The sequence below is a fragment of the Typopeltis vanoorti genome, chromosome 19, assembly GCF_054136105.1.
Source record: "Typopeltis vanoorti isolate ZY-2024b chromosome 19, IOZ_Tvanoo_1.0, whole genome shotgun sequence".
NCBI lineage: Eukaryota > Metazoa > Arthropoda > Arachnida > Uropygi > Thelyphonidae > Typopeltis > Typopeltis vanoorti.
In genome coordinates this window covers 8,143,542-8,155,647 of record NC_143567.1, presented here as the reverse complement: position 1 = coordinate 8,155,647, position 12,106 = coordinate 8,143,542, and the positions used below count along the sequence as shown (strand labels likewise).

The 12,106-nt window shown below is 33.7% G+C and overlaps 1 protein-coding gene across 4 annotated transcripts in view; it reads left to right on the top strand.

Annotated features, from left to right (window-relative positions):
• The window catches only part of LOC150095838 (uncharacterized), a 404,380-nt gene that overhangs the window by 295,116 nt on the left and 97,158 nt on the right, over positions 1-12,106 (top strand). For all 4 annotated transcript variants that reach the window (XM_090408977.1, XM_090408980.1, XM_090408978.1 and 1 more), the window contains one exon: positions 9,524-9,756. In XM_090408977.1, coding sequence (XP_090265103.1) covers positions 9,524-9,756 — 233 coding nt within the window. The remainder of the gene's footprint in view (positions 1-9,523; positions 9,757-12,106) is intronic.

Here is a 12,106-nt window from a genome sequence, read left to right as displayed (position 1 = left end):
TCTGGAGGTTGTTGAAAAAGCTCAGAAATGGAGGAAAGCGTGTTGTAAAAGGAATTAGTGATGATAAAGGTGATATGAAAACTGGAAAAAAAGTTATCCTTGATGTATGGAGTAATTACTTTGAATTTACAACAAGCTGAATGAAACAAGCAGTGATGCACAGCGGTAAAAATCACTGAACAGGCATGCAGTCAGGAATACATATCCATACTTGAAGTAGAAAAAGCCATCAAAAGCCTGAAATGTGATAAGGCAGCAGGAATATATGATATTTGACCAGAAATGCTCAAGTATGGTGGTATAAAAGTCTCACAGTGACTGCACTGCATAGTTCAGAAGGCCTGGACAGAGGGACGAATTACAGATGATTGGAATAGAGCTATCATAGTACGTATATATAAAAAAAGGAAATAAAACTGAATGTGAGAATTACAGAGGTATTTCTCTACTGAGTGTTCCCAGTAAGATATATGCAAGTATACTTGAGAAACGGTTGAGAAGGATTGTGGAAGAGAAGCTTGGTGAAGAACAAGCTGGATTCAGGTCAAATAGAGGCTGTCGGGATCAGATTTTCACTTTACAACAGATAGTTGAGAAATCACAAAGATCGGTATTTAAGCTTTGTAGATCTGGAAAAGGCATATGACAAGGTGCCAAGAGAGAAGCTATTCAATACACTACAGTAATATGGTGTCAATGGGGCATTATATCAAGCAATACTTAGTCTTTATTTGAGTTGTAAGTCAGCAGTCAGAATTGAAGGAAGTACAGGAAGATGGTTTAATGTTAATTCTGGTGTGAGACAATGACGTACATTATCCCCTCTGTTATTCATTATCTATGTGGATCACATTATAAAGGAAAGTGGTATTAAACATGATATCAAAATTGGAGATGTTAATGTCAGCTCTTTGCTTTATGCGGATGATGTTATACTTCTAAATAAATCCGCTACAAGCCTGCAAGATTCTCTGACTAAATTGAATAACTGTTGTAATAGATATGGTATGAAGGTCATCAATAAAAAGACAAAGACAGTGAAAATAGGCAGAATCATCGAAAATGTCAACTGTGTTGTGAATGGAGAACCTGTGGAACAAGCAAAACATTTCAGCTACTTAGGCACGATTTTTAGTGAAGATGGTATATTAAATATGGAAATAGACAACAGAATCAACAAAGCTGTTATGGTAGGAAGTCAATTGAATAAATTCATATGGAATAAGAGCGAAATTAGTCAGAACACTAAATTAGCTGTATACAAGACAGTGTTCAAACCAGTTTTCACTTATGAATCTGAGAGCTGGGTCAGAAGTAAAACACTTGACCAAAGACTAGAGACCACTGAGAGTCCTGAGAAAGATTAGAGGCATGAACAGATAGCATCAATGGCAATATCATATTAAGAACAAGAATATTAGGAAAGAACTTGACATTGTTGGCATCCAGGAATGCATTAGCAGAGCTAATCTCAGGTGGTATGGTCACTTAAACAGAATGGGCAAGGAAAGATTAGGAAAACAAATATTCTCTGCCAAGTTGGCAGGAAAACGATCCAGAGGAAGACTAAGATATAGGTGGATTGATACAGTAAGAAGTGCCTTAGAAGATAGAAATATAATATCTGATAACGTTAGAGTCTTGACAGGTAACAGACTGATTTGGAGGAAAATTGTAAATAGTAAGTTAGTAACGATGTAAATTTTTCATGTAGTAGTAGTCATATTCTGTACACCCCTTGATGGTATATATATATCAGGAATTTGATAATGATGAGGTGTTACATATGGTTTAATTCAGTTTAGAAGCATCCTGTTATAGATTTTCAGTGTGGTAGGAAGCAGTGTGATTCTTCTGTGATTTTTTGATTGTATAGATTGCCTATTTTGAGTATTGGTATTATTAGGTCTCTCCATTATGATGGAATGTTGAATGTAGCTGTATTACAGATATTTAACAGTTATTTTAAAACTTCGTTCTTTCATGTTTAATAGCCTCTGCTGTTATACCATCCAGGTGTTTTGGGGGTTTTTTTTGTGCAGGTTCAAATTCTCGCGTTGTAAAATTGTTACACATAATAGAAAGTTCTTTTTGGATTACTATTTCTGAAAAAGCTTCTGCACAGTAAAGTTCACTGATGAATTATTCAACAGTTTTTCAAAGTAGTTCTTCCATACTAAGAATTCTTCATTTTTGTCTACAGTATCTTGCCACTTTTAGATTTTATTCTTAGTCTTGTGAGCTTCTTTTCTTTGGTGCATAAGGAATTAATCATCAGAAGAAGACATAGAGCAGTTCTATATAGATTTACAAAAAGTAGTACAGCAGACATCAAGTCAAGATCTCCTAATTGTAATGGGGTACTTAAACACAAAAGTAGGCAAAGACTGGGATACCTGGCCAAGAGTAATCGGAAAGTTCAGGTATGGAGAAAGCAATGAATGTGGCGAAAGACTGCTAAACTTCTGCTCAAATAATAAACTAACAATAACCAACACTCTCTTTAAACATCCAAAACCCCAAAGAAAATGGACATGGATATAACCAGACAGACAAACCAAGAATATGATATCCTATGTTATTGTAAACCAAAGTTGGAAATCAAGTATCCTGAACTGCAGATCCTTCTCTGCAGATTGTGGATCAGACCATAAGCTAGTGTTAGCAAGCCTAAGAATAAAGTTAAAATCTGGAAGCACTTTTAGAGTCAAAAGGAGACTGAATGTAAAAAAACTACAAGACAACAATATTCTAAGAAAATATCAACTAGAACTAGATAAAAACCTGAAGGAACTACCAAAACAGAATATAAACATCGAAGATCATTGGTGGAAATTAAAGGAAATAATATTAAATTCGGCAGAAAAATTTACACAGGAAGATTTTTGCATTTAGAAGAAAAATGCAAAATGATGAAAAGCTATCAAAAGAAAATAACCTTCATGGATTATATAAACAAATAGACCAAATTAGTAAGACACGGACAACAAAAATTATAATGATCAAAAACAAAGAGGGACAACTAATTGAAAGTAAAAAAAAAAGAATGGCCAGATGGGAAGAATACTTCAAAGATTTATATAATAAAAACAGCTCCCAGCATATTACGATTACAGCCACTGGAATGGAAGAGGAAACAAATATTCATTTTAAAAATTTATGGAATTTACAATCGTGTTAAAAAAACTTTTTTATTATACGACGTTTCGATCTTCACTTCAAGATCATCATCTGGAGCATACATCAATATCCAAGAAAAGCTGAGTTACATTATTAACTGTAAGCTAAAGAAACAATGCTTTGATCAAATGATTCTACTGGCATGACCTCTAGTAAGTGAAAAAAAAATACAAATTACATCAAGCTAAATTCTATTTACAATGACAGGAATAAACAATTTTTCAGATGGTTTTCTTTCAGAAACAATGATGTCCAATTTTTAGTATCACAATTCTTATTTTTGCTTTTAAGATACTGGATTTTCTACAGTCCTGTTTATAGTTGTTCTTGGTGAGGAAGTGGGTCAAATATATACTTTCCATATGTTTGGAATTTTTAGACCATCATTATTGTTCAGATTGGTGTGGCTGATAACAATCTCACATGTTTCCTTAAATTTCCATTCATACCATGTTTTACTGCGATGTAGAAAACATGTTATTTTAAGGATACTTGTGACATAAGACTGAATGATAAATGCGATGTAGAAAACATGTTATTTTAAGGATACTTGTGACATAAGACTGAATGATAAATGCACGTAAACACAAGAGAAGATATTTAATTAACCAAATATTTCGATCTAGAAATAGCAAACCATCTTCAGTGGTATTACAAGAACAGTTTCAAAAAATACAAGCTAGAATACTAACAATAGATCGTTAAAAATAGAACATGCTGTGTGATGTTATATCACTAAGTATTAAGTATAAAACGGAACATTTTGAAGTAAAGACATGATTGAAAAAAAAAAAAAAATTAATGAGTAATCTTGATTAGACTTTCCCAGATTTTTGATATAGATATACAGTTATTACGATTCAGGTTCAGACGATGGAGCAAGGCCTCCACGCTTTCCTTGAACAAATGTTCGAACCTATAACGGGATCTATGTAAGAGGCGAGTCCTGGACCAAAAGATGCTGTGGTCAGTTTCAGTCCCGTGTTGAGCCAATCCAGACTTTTCAGGTTTGTTGTGAAGAATGGAGGATTGATGTTCTCTTTTTTCAAGAGAACGTCCAGTCTGTCCAAAATAGGAAAGATCACAGTTGCAAGGAATTTTATAAACTCCAGGAAGAGATAAAGTTTAGCGTTTGTCTTTAGGATAAGGAAAATGAGAAGACAATTTGTTAATAGGTGAGTACGTAGTTGTTAAATCATATTTCTTTAAAATTCTTGCAATGGGTTCTGAAATACCGGAGATATAAGGAATAGGCACTCGACGTATTGAAACTTTGTTGTTTTGTGGAGGATTATAAGAATTGAGAAGATGTTGAGTACTTTTTTTAGAAAAGCCATTGAGTTTCATGTGTTGTTGGATAGTAGAACATTCTTTCTGTAGATAATCAAAAGTAGAACAATTAGTTTTGGCTCTTCTGATGAGGCATTTTATAATTCCTGTTTTTTGACAAGGATGATGGGCTGATTCTTTAAGAATATAATGACCTGAGAACATTGGTTTCCTGTATACTGTAGTTGTAAGAATATTTGAAGGTGACCAGATGAGGAGAACATCTAAAAAAGATAACCGGTTGTTTTCTTCTATTTCCATAGTAAACTTTATACAATGATGCAAGGACTTAATACTGTTTAAAAAAGAAGGTAAAGAGTTTTTGCTGTGAGGCCAAATAGTAAAGATGTCATCTATATATCTTACCCAAAAGGATGGTTGAGGGAAAATAGATGAGAAGAGGACTTTTTCTAAATGTTACAAATAAAAGTTGGCTAAAGCAGGAGAAAGAGAGCTTGGCTGTAAAATTTATTTTGACATACGAAATCGAATAGTTTTATAATGTCTTGAGGAAAGATGTCAGCAAGTAATTTTTAAAGTTTCCTTGAGAGGTAGATTGGTATATAAAGATTCTATATTAGAGCTAACCATAAGATCTGTAGGTTGTAATGAGACATTTTTTAATTTTTCTAAGAAATCTGAGGAGTTAGAATTAACTAAAGAATTAGAGTTGCCAATGTAAGATTTAAATAATTTAGCTAGATATTTGGCTATACGTTAAGTAGGAGAATCAATACAATCTACTATTGGACGAAGAGGATAGTCAATCTTTTGGATTTTTGGAGGGCCATAAATTCTAGGAGGTCTGGAAAAATGAGATTTAAGTCTTTCAATCATGTCTTTATCTAAACTGATGACTTCATCTAAGAGAGAATTTAATTTCTTTAGTTGTCCTTTGGTTGGATTATAATCAGTTTCTTGATATGTAGAATGATATCGAAGCAAAATAGAAAGTTTTATTCTGTAATTTGCTGAGTCCATAACTACTGTTGCTTTTCCCTTGTCAGCTTTGGTGATAATGAGGTGATTATTTTTTCTCAAGGACTGTAAAGATTTCATTTCAGAAGGAGATATGTTAGAAGGAGGAAGTTTGGCCTTAAGTAGAGAAGAAGCGACTTCTAGGCGAAGAGCATTAGCTTCATCACTAGTTAGATGATTGAGATTCCTTTCAATGTTAACTAGGGAATCTAGATATGGTATCTTATTTGGAACAATAGAAAAATCTTACGTTGGCAACTCTAATTCTTTTTTAAAAACTCCTCAGATTTCTTAGAAAAATTAAAAAATATCTCATTACAACCTACAGATCTTATGGTTAGCTTGGATATAGAATTTTTATATACCAATGTACCTCTCAAGGAAACTTTAAAATTAGTTGCTGACATCTTTCCTCAAGACATTATAAAACTATTTGATTTCGTAATACATTCTGGATATTTCGTATGTGAAAATAAATTTTACAGCCAAGTAGAAGAAACGGCCATGGGAAGTCCTCTTTCTCCTGCTTTAGCCAACTTGTATTTGGAACATTTAGAAAAAGTCCTCTTCTCATCTATTTGGCCACACAGCAAAAACTCTTTACCTTCTTTTTTAAATAGTATTAATTCCTGGCATCAGCGTATAAAGTTTACTATGGAAATAGAAGAAAACAACCAGTTATCTTTTTTAGATGTTCTCATCATCCGATCACCTTCAAATATTCTTACAACTACAGTATACAGGAAACCAACGTTCTCGGGTCGTTATATTCTTAAAGAATCAGCCCATCATCCTTGTCAAAAAACAGGAATTATAAAATGCCTCATCAGAAGAGCCAAAACTAATTGTTCTACTTTTGATTATCTACAGAAAGAACTTTCTACTATCCAACAACACATGAAACTCAATGGCTTTTCTAAAAAAAGTACTCAACATCTTCTCAATACGTTGAGTGCCTATTCCTTATATCTCCGGTATTTCAGAACCTATCGCAAGAATTTTACAGAAATATGATTTAACAACTACGTACTCACCTATTAACAAATTGTCTTCTCATTTTCCTTCTCCTAAAGACAAACGCTCAACTTTATCTCTTCTTGGAGTTTATCAAATTCCTTGCAACTGTGATCTTTCCTATTTTGGACAGACTGGACGTTCTCTTGAAAAAAGAATCCAAGAACATCAATCCTCCATTCTTCACAACAAGCCTGAAAAGTCTGGATTGGCTCAACAAGTGACTGAAACTGACCACAGCATCTTTTGGTCCAGGACTCGCCTCTTACATAGATCCCGTTATAGGTTCGAACATTTGTTCAAGGAAAGCGTGGAGGCCTTACTCCATCGTCTGAACCTGAATCGTAATAACTGTAATTCTATATCAAAAATCTGGGAAAGTCTAATCAAGATTACTCATTAATTTTTTTTTTTTTTTCAATCATGTCTTTACTTCAAAATGTTCCGTTTTATACTTAATACTTAGTGATATAACATCACACGGCATGTTCTATTTTTAACGATCTATTGTTAGTATTCTAGCTTGTATTTTTTAAAACTATTCTTGTAATACCACTGAAGATGGTCTGCTATTTCCAGACTGAAATATTTGGTTAATTAAATATCTTTCTTGTGTTTACGTGCATTTATCATTCGTAGAAAACATTGTATGAACGAAAATTTAAGGAAGCTTGTGAGATTATTATCAACCACCCCAATCTGAAACAATAATGATGATCTAAAATTTCCAAACATATGGAAAGGATATATTCAACCCACTTTCTCACTAAGAACAACTATAAACAGGACTGAAGAAAATCCAGTATCTTAAAAGCAAAAATAAGAATTGTAATACTAAAAATAGGACATCATTGTTTCTGAAAGAATGTTTATTCCTGTTATCATCATCATCATCATCAAATTCCTGCCTTGTACCCTCAAGGGGTGTACAGGATATGATAGCACTACATGAAAAATTTACATCATTACTAACTTCCTATCTACAATTTTCTTCCAAATCAGTCTGTTACTTGTCAAGACTCCAACATTACCAGATCTTATATTTCTATCGTCTAAGGCACTTCTTACTATATCAATCCACCTATATATTATTCTTCCTCTGGGTCGTTTTCCTGCCAACTTCGCAGAGAATATTTGTTTGTCTATTCTTTCCTTGTCCATTCTGTTTAAGTTACCATACCACCTGAAATTAGCTCTGCTAACGCATTCCTGGATGCTAACCATGTCAATTTCTTTCCTAATATTCTTGTTTCAGCTACTTGGGCACTAAAAATCGTGCCTAAGTATCTGAAATGTTTTACTTGTTCCCCAGGTTCTCCATTTACAACACAGTTGACATTTTCGATGATTCTGCCTGTTTTCATTGTCTTTGTCTTTTTATTGCTGAACTTCATACCATATCTATTACAACAGTTATTCAATTTAGTGAGAGAATCTTGTAGACTTGTAGCGGATTTATTTAGAAGTATAACATCGTCTGCATAAAGCAAAGAGCTGACATTTCCATAACATCTCCAATTCTGATATCATGTTTAATACCACTTTCTTTCATAATGTGATCCATATAGATAACGAATAACAGGGGATAATGTACGTCCTTGTCTCACACCAGAATTAACATTAAACCATTTTCCTGTACTTCCTTCAATTCTGACTGCTGACAACTCAAATAAAGACTAAGTATTGCTTGATATAATGCCCCATTGACACCATATAACTGCAGCCTATTGAATAGCTTCTCTCTCTCTTGGCACCTTGTCATATGCTTTTCCCAACTCGACAAAACTTAAATACAGATCTTTGTTGTATTCCCAAGATTTCTCGACTATTTGTCGTAAAGTGAAGATCTTATCATGACAGCCTCTATTTGACCTGAATCCAGCTTGTTCTTCACCAAGCTTTTCTTCCATAATTCTTCTCAACCGTTTCTCAAGTATACTTGCGTATATCTTACCAGGAATACTCAGTAGGGATATACCTCTGTAATTCTCACATTCAGTTTTATTTCCCTTTTTATATATGGGTACTATTTCAGCTCTATTCCAATCATCAGGAATTTGTCTCTCTGTCCAGGCCTTCTGAACAATGCAGTGCAGCCACTGTAAGACTTTTATACCACCATACTTCAGCATTCCTGGTTGAATATCATCTACTCCTGCTGCCTTTCAACATTTCAAGCCTTTGATAGCTTTTTCTACTTCAAGTATGGATATGTATTCCTGACTGCATGCCTGTCAGTGTTTTTTATCACTGTCCTGTCATTACTACTTGTTTCATTTAGCAAATTTTCAAAGTAATTACTGCATACTTCAAAGATATCTTTTTCATCTCTAACTCCTTGTTATAGCTGATAAAGGTGAACAGGTGTGGAAGATGCCCGGTGAATGTATCTTACCACAGTGCAAAACCTTAACTATGAAATTCGGAGGTGGCCGTGTGATGATATGGGTCTGTTTTTTCTGGTTTGGCCTTGGACCTTTGTTTGTGGTGGAGCAGACATTGAACTCCAATAGGTATCTGAACATTTTGGACAATGCAAAGCTTCCTACTTTGTGGTGTTTCTACAGAACTGACTATTGTCTCTTTCAGCAAGATAATGCACTGTCATAAGGCTGCTGTGTGGTAACTGCATGGTTTGTGGATATTAATGTCACCACAGTTGACCAGTTTCAACAGAGCCCTGATATCAACCCTATTGAACATCTGTGAGATGAACTGGTGAAGTCAAGGGATACTGCCCTGCAACAGTCCTGGACCTCATTACATGCCTAGAGGATGAATGGTCTAAAATTCCCATTGATTGCTATCATATACTTGTGAAAAATATGCTCCATATGATTATGATTGCTACAGTCATTGCAGTGAAAAGAAGTCCTACCTCTTATTAAAGTGGGTGCCATGGCTGTTTGTTCCTCACACTATGGTGTATATTGACTTCTTTCCAAGCAGTGTGTGTGTGTGTGATTTTTTTATTTATTGAATTAAAATTAAGGATTGAATGAAATATCCTTTATTTTCTTAGGACATTTATTGAAGAAACCTCACAGTTTTTGGCTTCATATGACATATCACAGAAAAAACATACTGATTATAAGAAATTAATTCCAACAGCAGTTGCAAATACTCTACAAAGACCTGTTTCAGCAGATGTTGCCCACGAAAATCCATTTGGTGATGCTATTTCTTTTAGTCAGATGACAGAAGAACATATATTTGGCCAGGAATTTGATTTACTCAGGAGAGATTCAGAAAATAGTAAGTTGCTTAAAATGTTATGCAAAAAATAGCAATATGATTAAAATACATTGTTCTGGTCGGATATTCTTAATTAGATAAATGTGATATATATGTATTGCAAGGGATAATGAAGTACCTAAGTCACCAGTCAGTTATTTTTATATCAGTACTTTTAAATATTTTGTTTAATTTTTAAATTAAGAAGTTTTAAATTTTAATTTTGAACATCAACTTTTCTTAAAAATACAGTATTTCTGCATGAAATACAGATGTTTTTCTCTTCCATTTAGGTTGCTTGTTTGGTGGTCAAGTGCTCTTCCAAGTGGAGCTTGGAAGAGCACTTGACAGTGATGATTCTAGTTCTTTTAATTTTTCCTCATATTACTGATCTTTATTTAGGTGAACTTCTTGTAACAAAACAAGAAACAGAGCATCTCCTTCATGCCACATCAGTTGGAGGACTATCATTTACAACAACACTATATAAAACTGAACACTTCCAGGAGGATCTGCATGTAATATCAGAATAAGATCTGCTGGTTGTCCATAATAATGAAATTTGCTCTGAAATATCAGATAGGGGAGCGACAGTCAGTGTTTCCTCTAAGCAGTGTGCTTTTGCACATGCAAACTGGTTAAAAAGAGGGTGCATACACCTAGAAATTCATCCTTCTCAATATGCAGACTATAGTAATGCTATCATTGTTTTCTTATATCTGGTGCACATTAAAAAAAGCACAGGTAACCCTCATTAACAATACATATTCTAAAACTTGTTCAACACGGTACTTATACAATGCTGTTTCGATATAACGCGTTCTACAAATTGTAGATACCCTTTATCTTTTCATATATTTTTCAACGTGTGACTTAAAAATCAAATTTTACCTTCATTAAATTTGCGTCTGCCAGTATCGTGCATGTAGTTATAAGTAGCGAATTTATATTAGAGGAAATACCCTTTAGCATGCATGTATGTCAATTGTTTACCATATAAAGTATTTATTATTGAAAATTGTCATCATTTTCTGCCAGGAAAGCGCTTTAATAATCATAAGTATGTTAATCTGAAGCTGAGCACTTTATTTTCTGTTGAGTTACATACAATATGTAATGCTTTTTTATGTAAAAAATTTATTTTTATAGTAATGGCCACTTAAAGGGCTTTTACCATATGATTGAAAACGAAATTAGTGAATTAATTGATGGGGAAATAGAATTAAATTAGGAGGAACTGGTACAATTAATAGATGATGTCGAACCAGATGGCAGGGAAAGTTCTACCAAAGATTCTGATTGTGATGAATCCGTTAAATAATTCAATTTTAAAAAATTAGCAGAAGGATTGGACTTGGCAAGAAAGTTAGAAAGTGATTTTATGGATAATGATCCCTCAATGGACAGCTCAGGAATATTCACGAGACAATGGATATTTGTTTAGCTCCATATTATGAACTTAATAAAAAATGGCAGCATAGTAGTATATAGTATGCAAGGTCTTATTACTGACTTCTTGATAACTAAACCAGCCGAAGTATGCAATGAGAATTATACAAATCCAAGAAACAACTTGAAATCCAAGAGATTTCAAGTGATGATGATGATGTCCAGCCACTCGTAAATAAAGAACATCTACGAAATGTTAGTTTTGAAGACTTTGATTACGATTAAAAATATGCAGTGTATTTTATTTTGCCTAAAACATTTATGCATTATGTGCAATGAAGTTTGCATACAATTTGTAATTTTTATGAGTTTATGCTATGTATTTGTTTCATAGTTTGTTTTCTTAATTTACATGAATTACCTGAATTAAATAAAAATATTTTTTATGTTGGATATGTCATTGTTGTTTATATAATTAAAAAAAAAAAAAAATTTGGAACATAGCCCTACTTTTTCTATGTGATCTCAGTCTCGCATAACGCGATTTATATAACGTGGCATTTCTGTGGAACCTAACATCCGCATTATACGAGGGTTACCTGTACTCAGACTTTAGAAAAGTACAATCTCTGCACTGCATTCAAACCTCTTCTGAAGCTGGCTGCCCTCATCCACTCTTCCAAGGATTCTCTACCTTCTCTCTCTCTCTGTTCCAGGTGTTTACAAAATTCCTTGTTCTTGCAATTTATCATATTATGGGAAATCTGCTAACATCCACCTAGAAGAACATAAAAAATACATATGCTGCCAATAAGTATGGTTAGTCAGATCTAACTGGCCATGCCTTGCGTGGAATCACGGGGAAAAAATTACTAACAACTGTGCTATGCCACAACAAATACATACTTGAAAGACTTTTTTTAGAGTTGGCAGCATATCTAAACAAAACAAACAAATCTTGATAAATATTGCTTTTAAACTT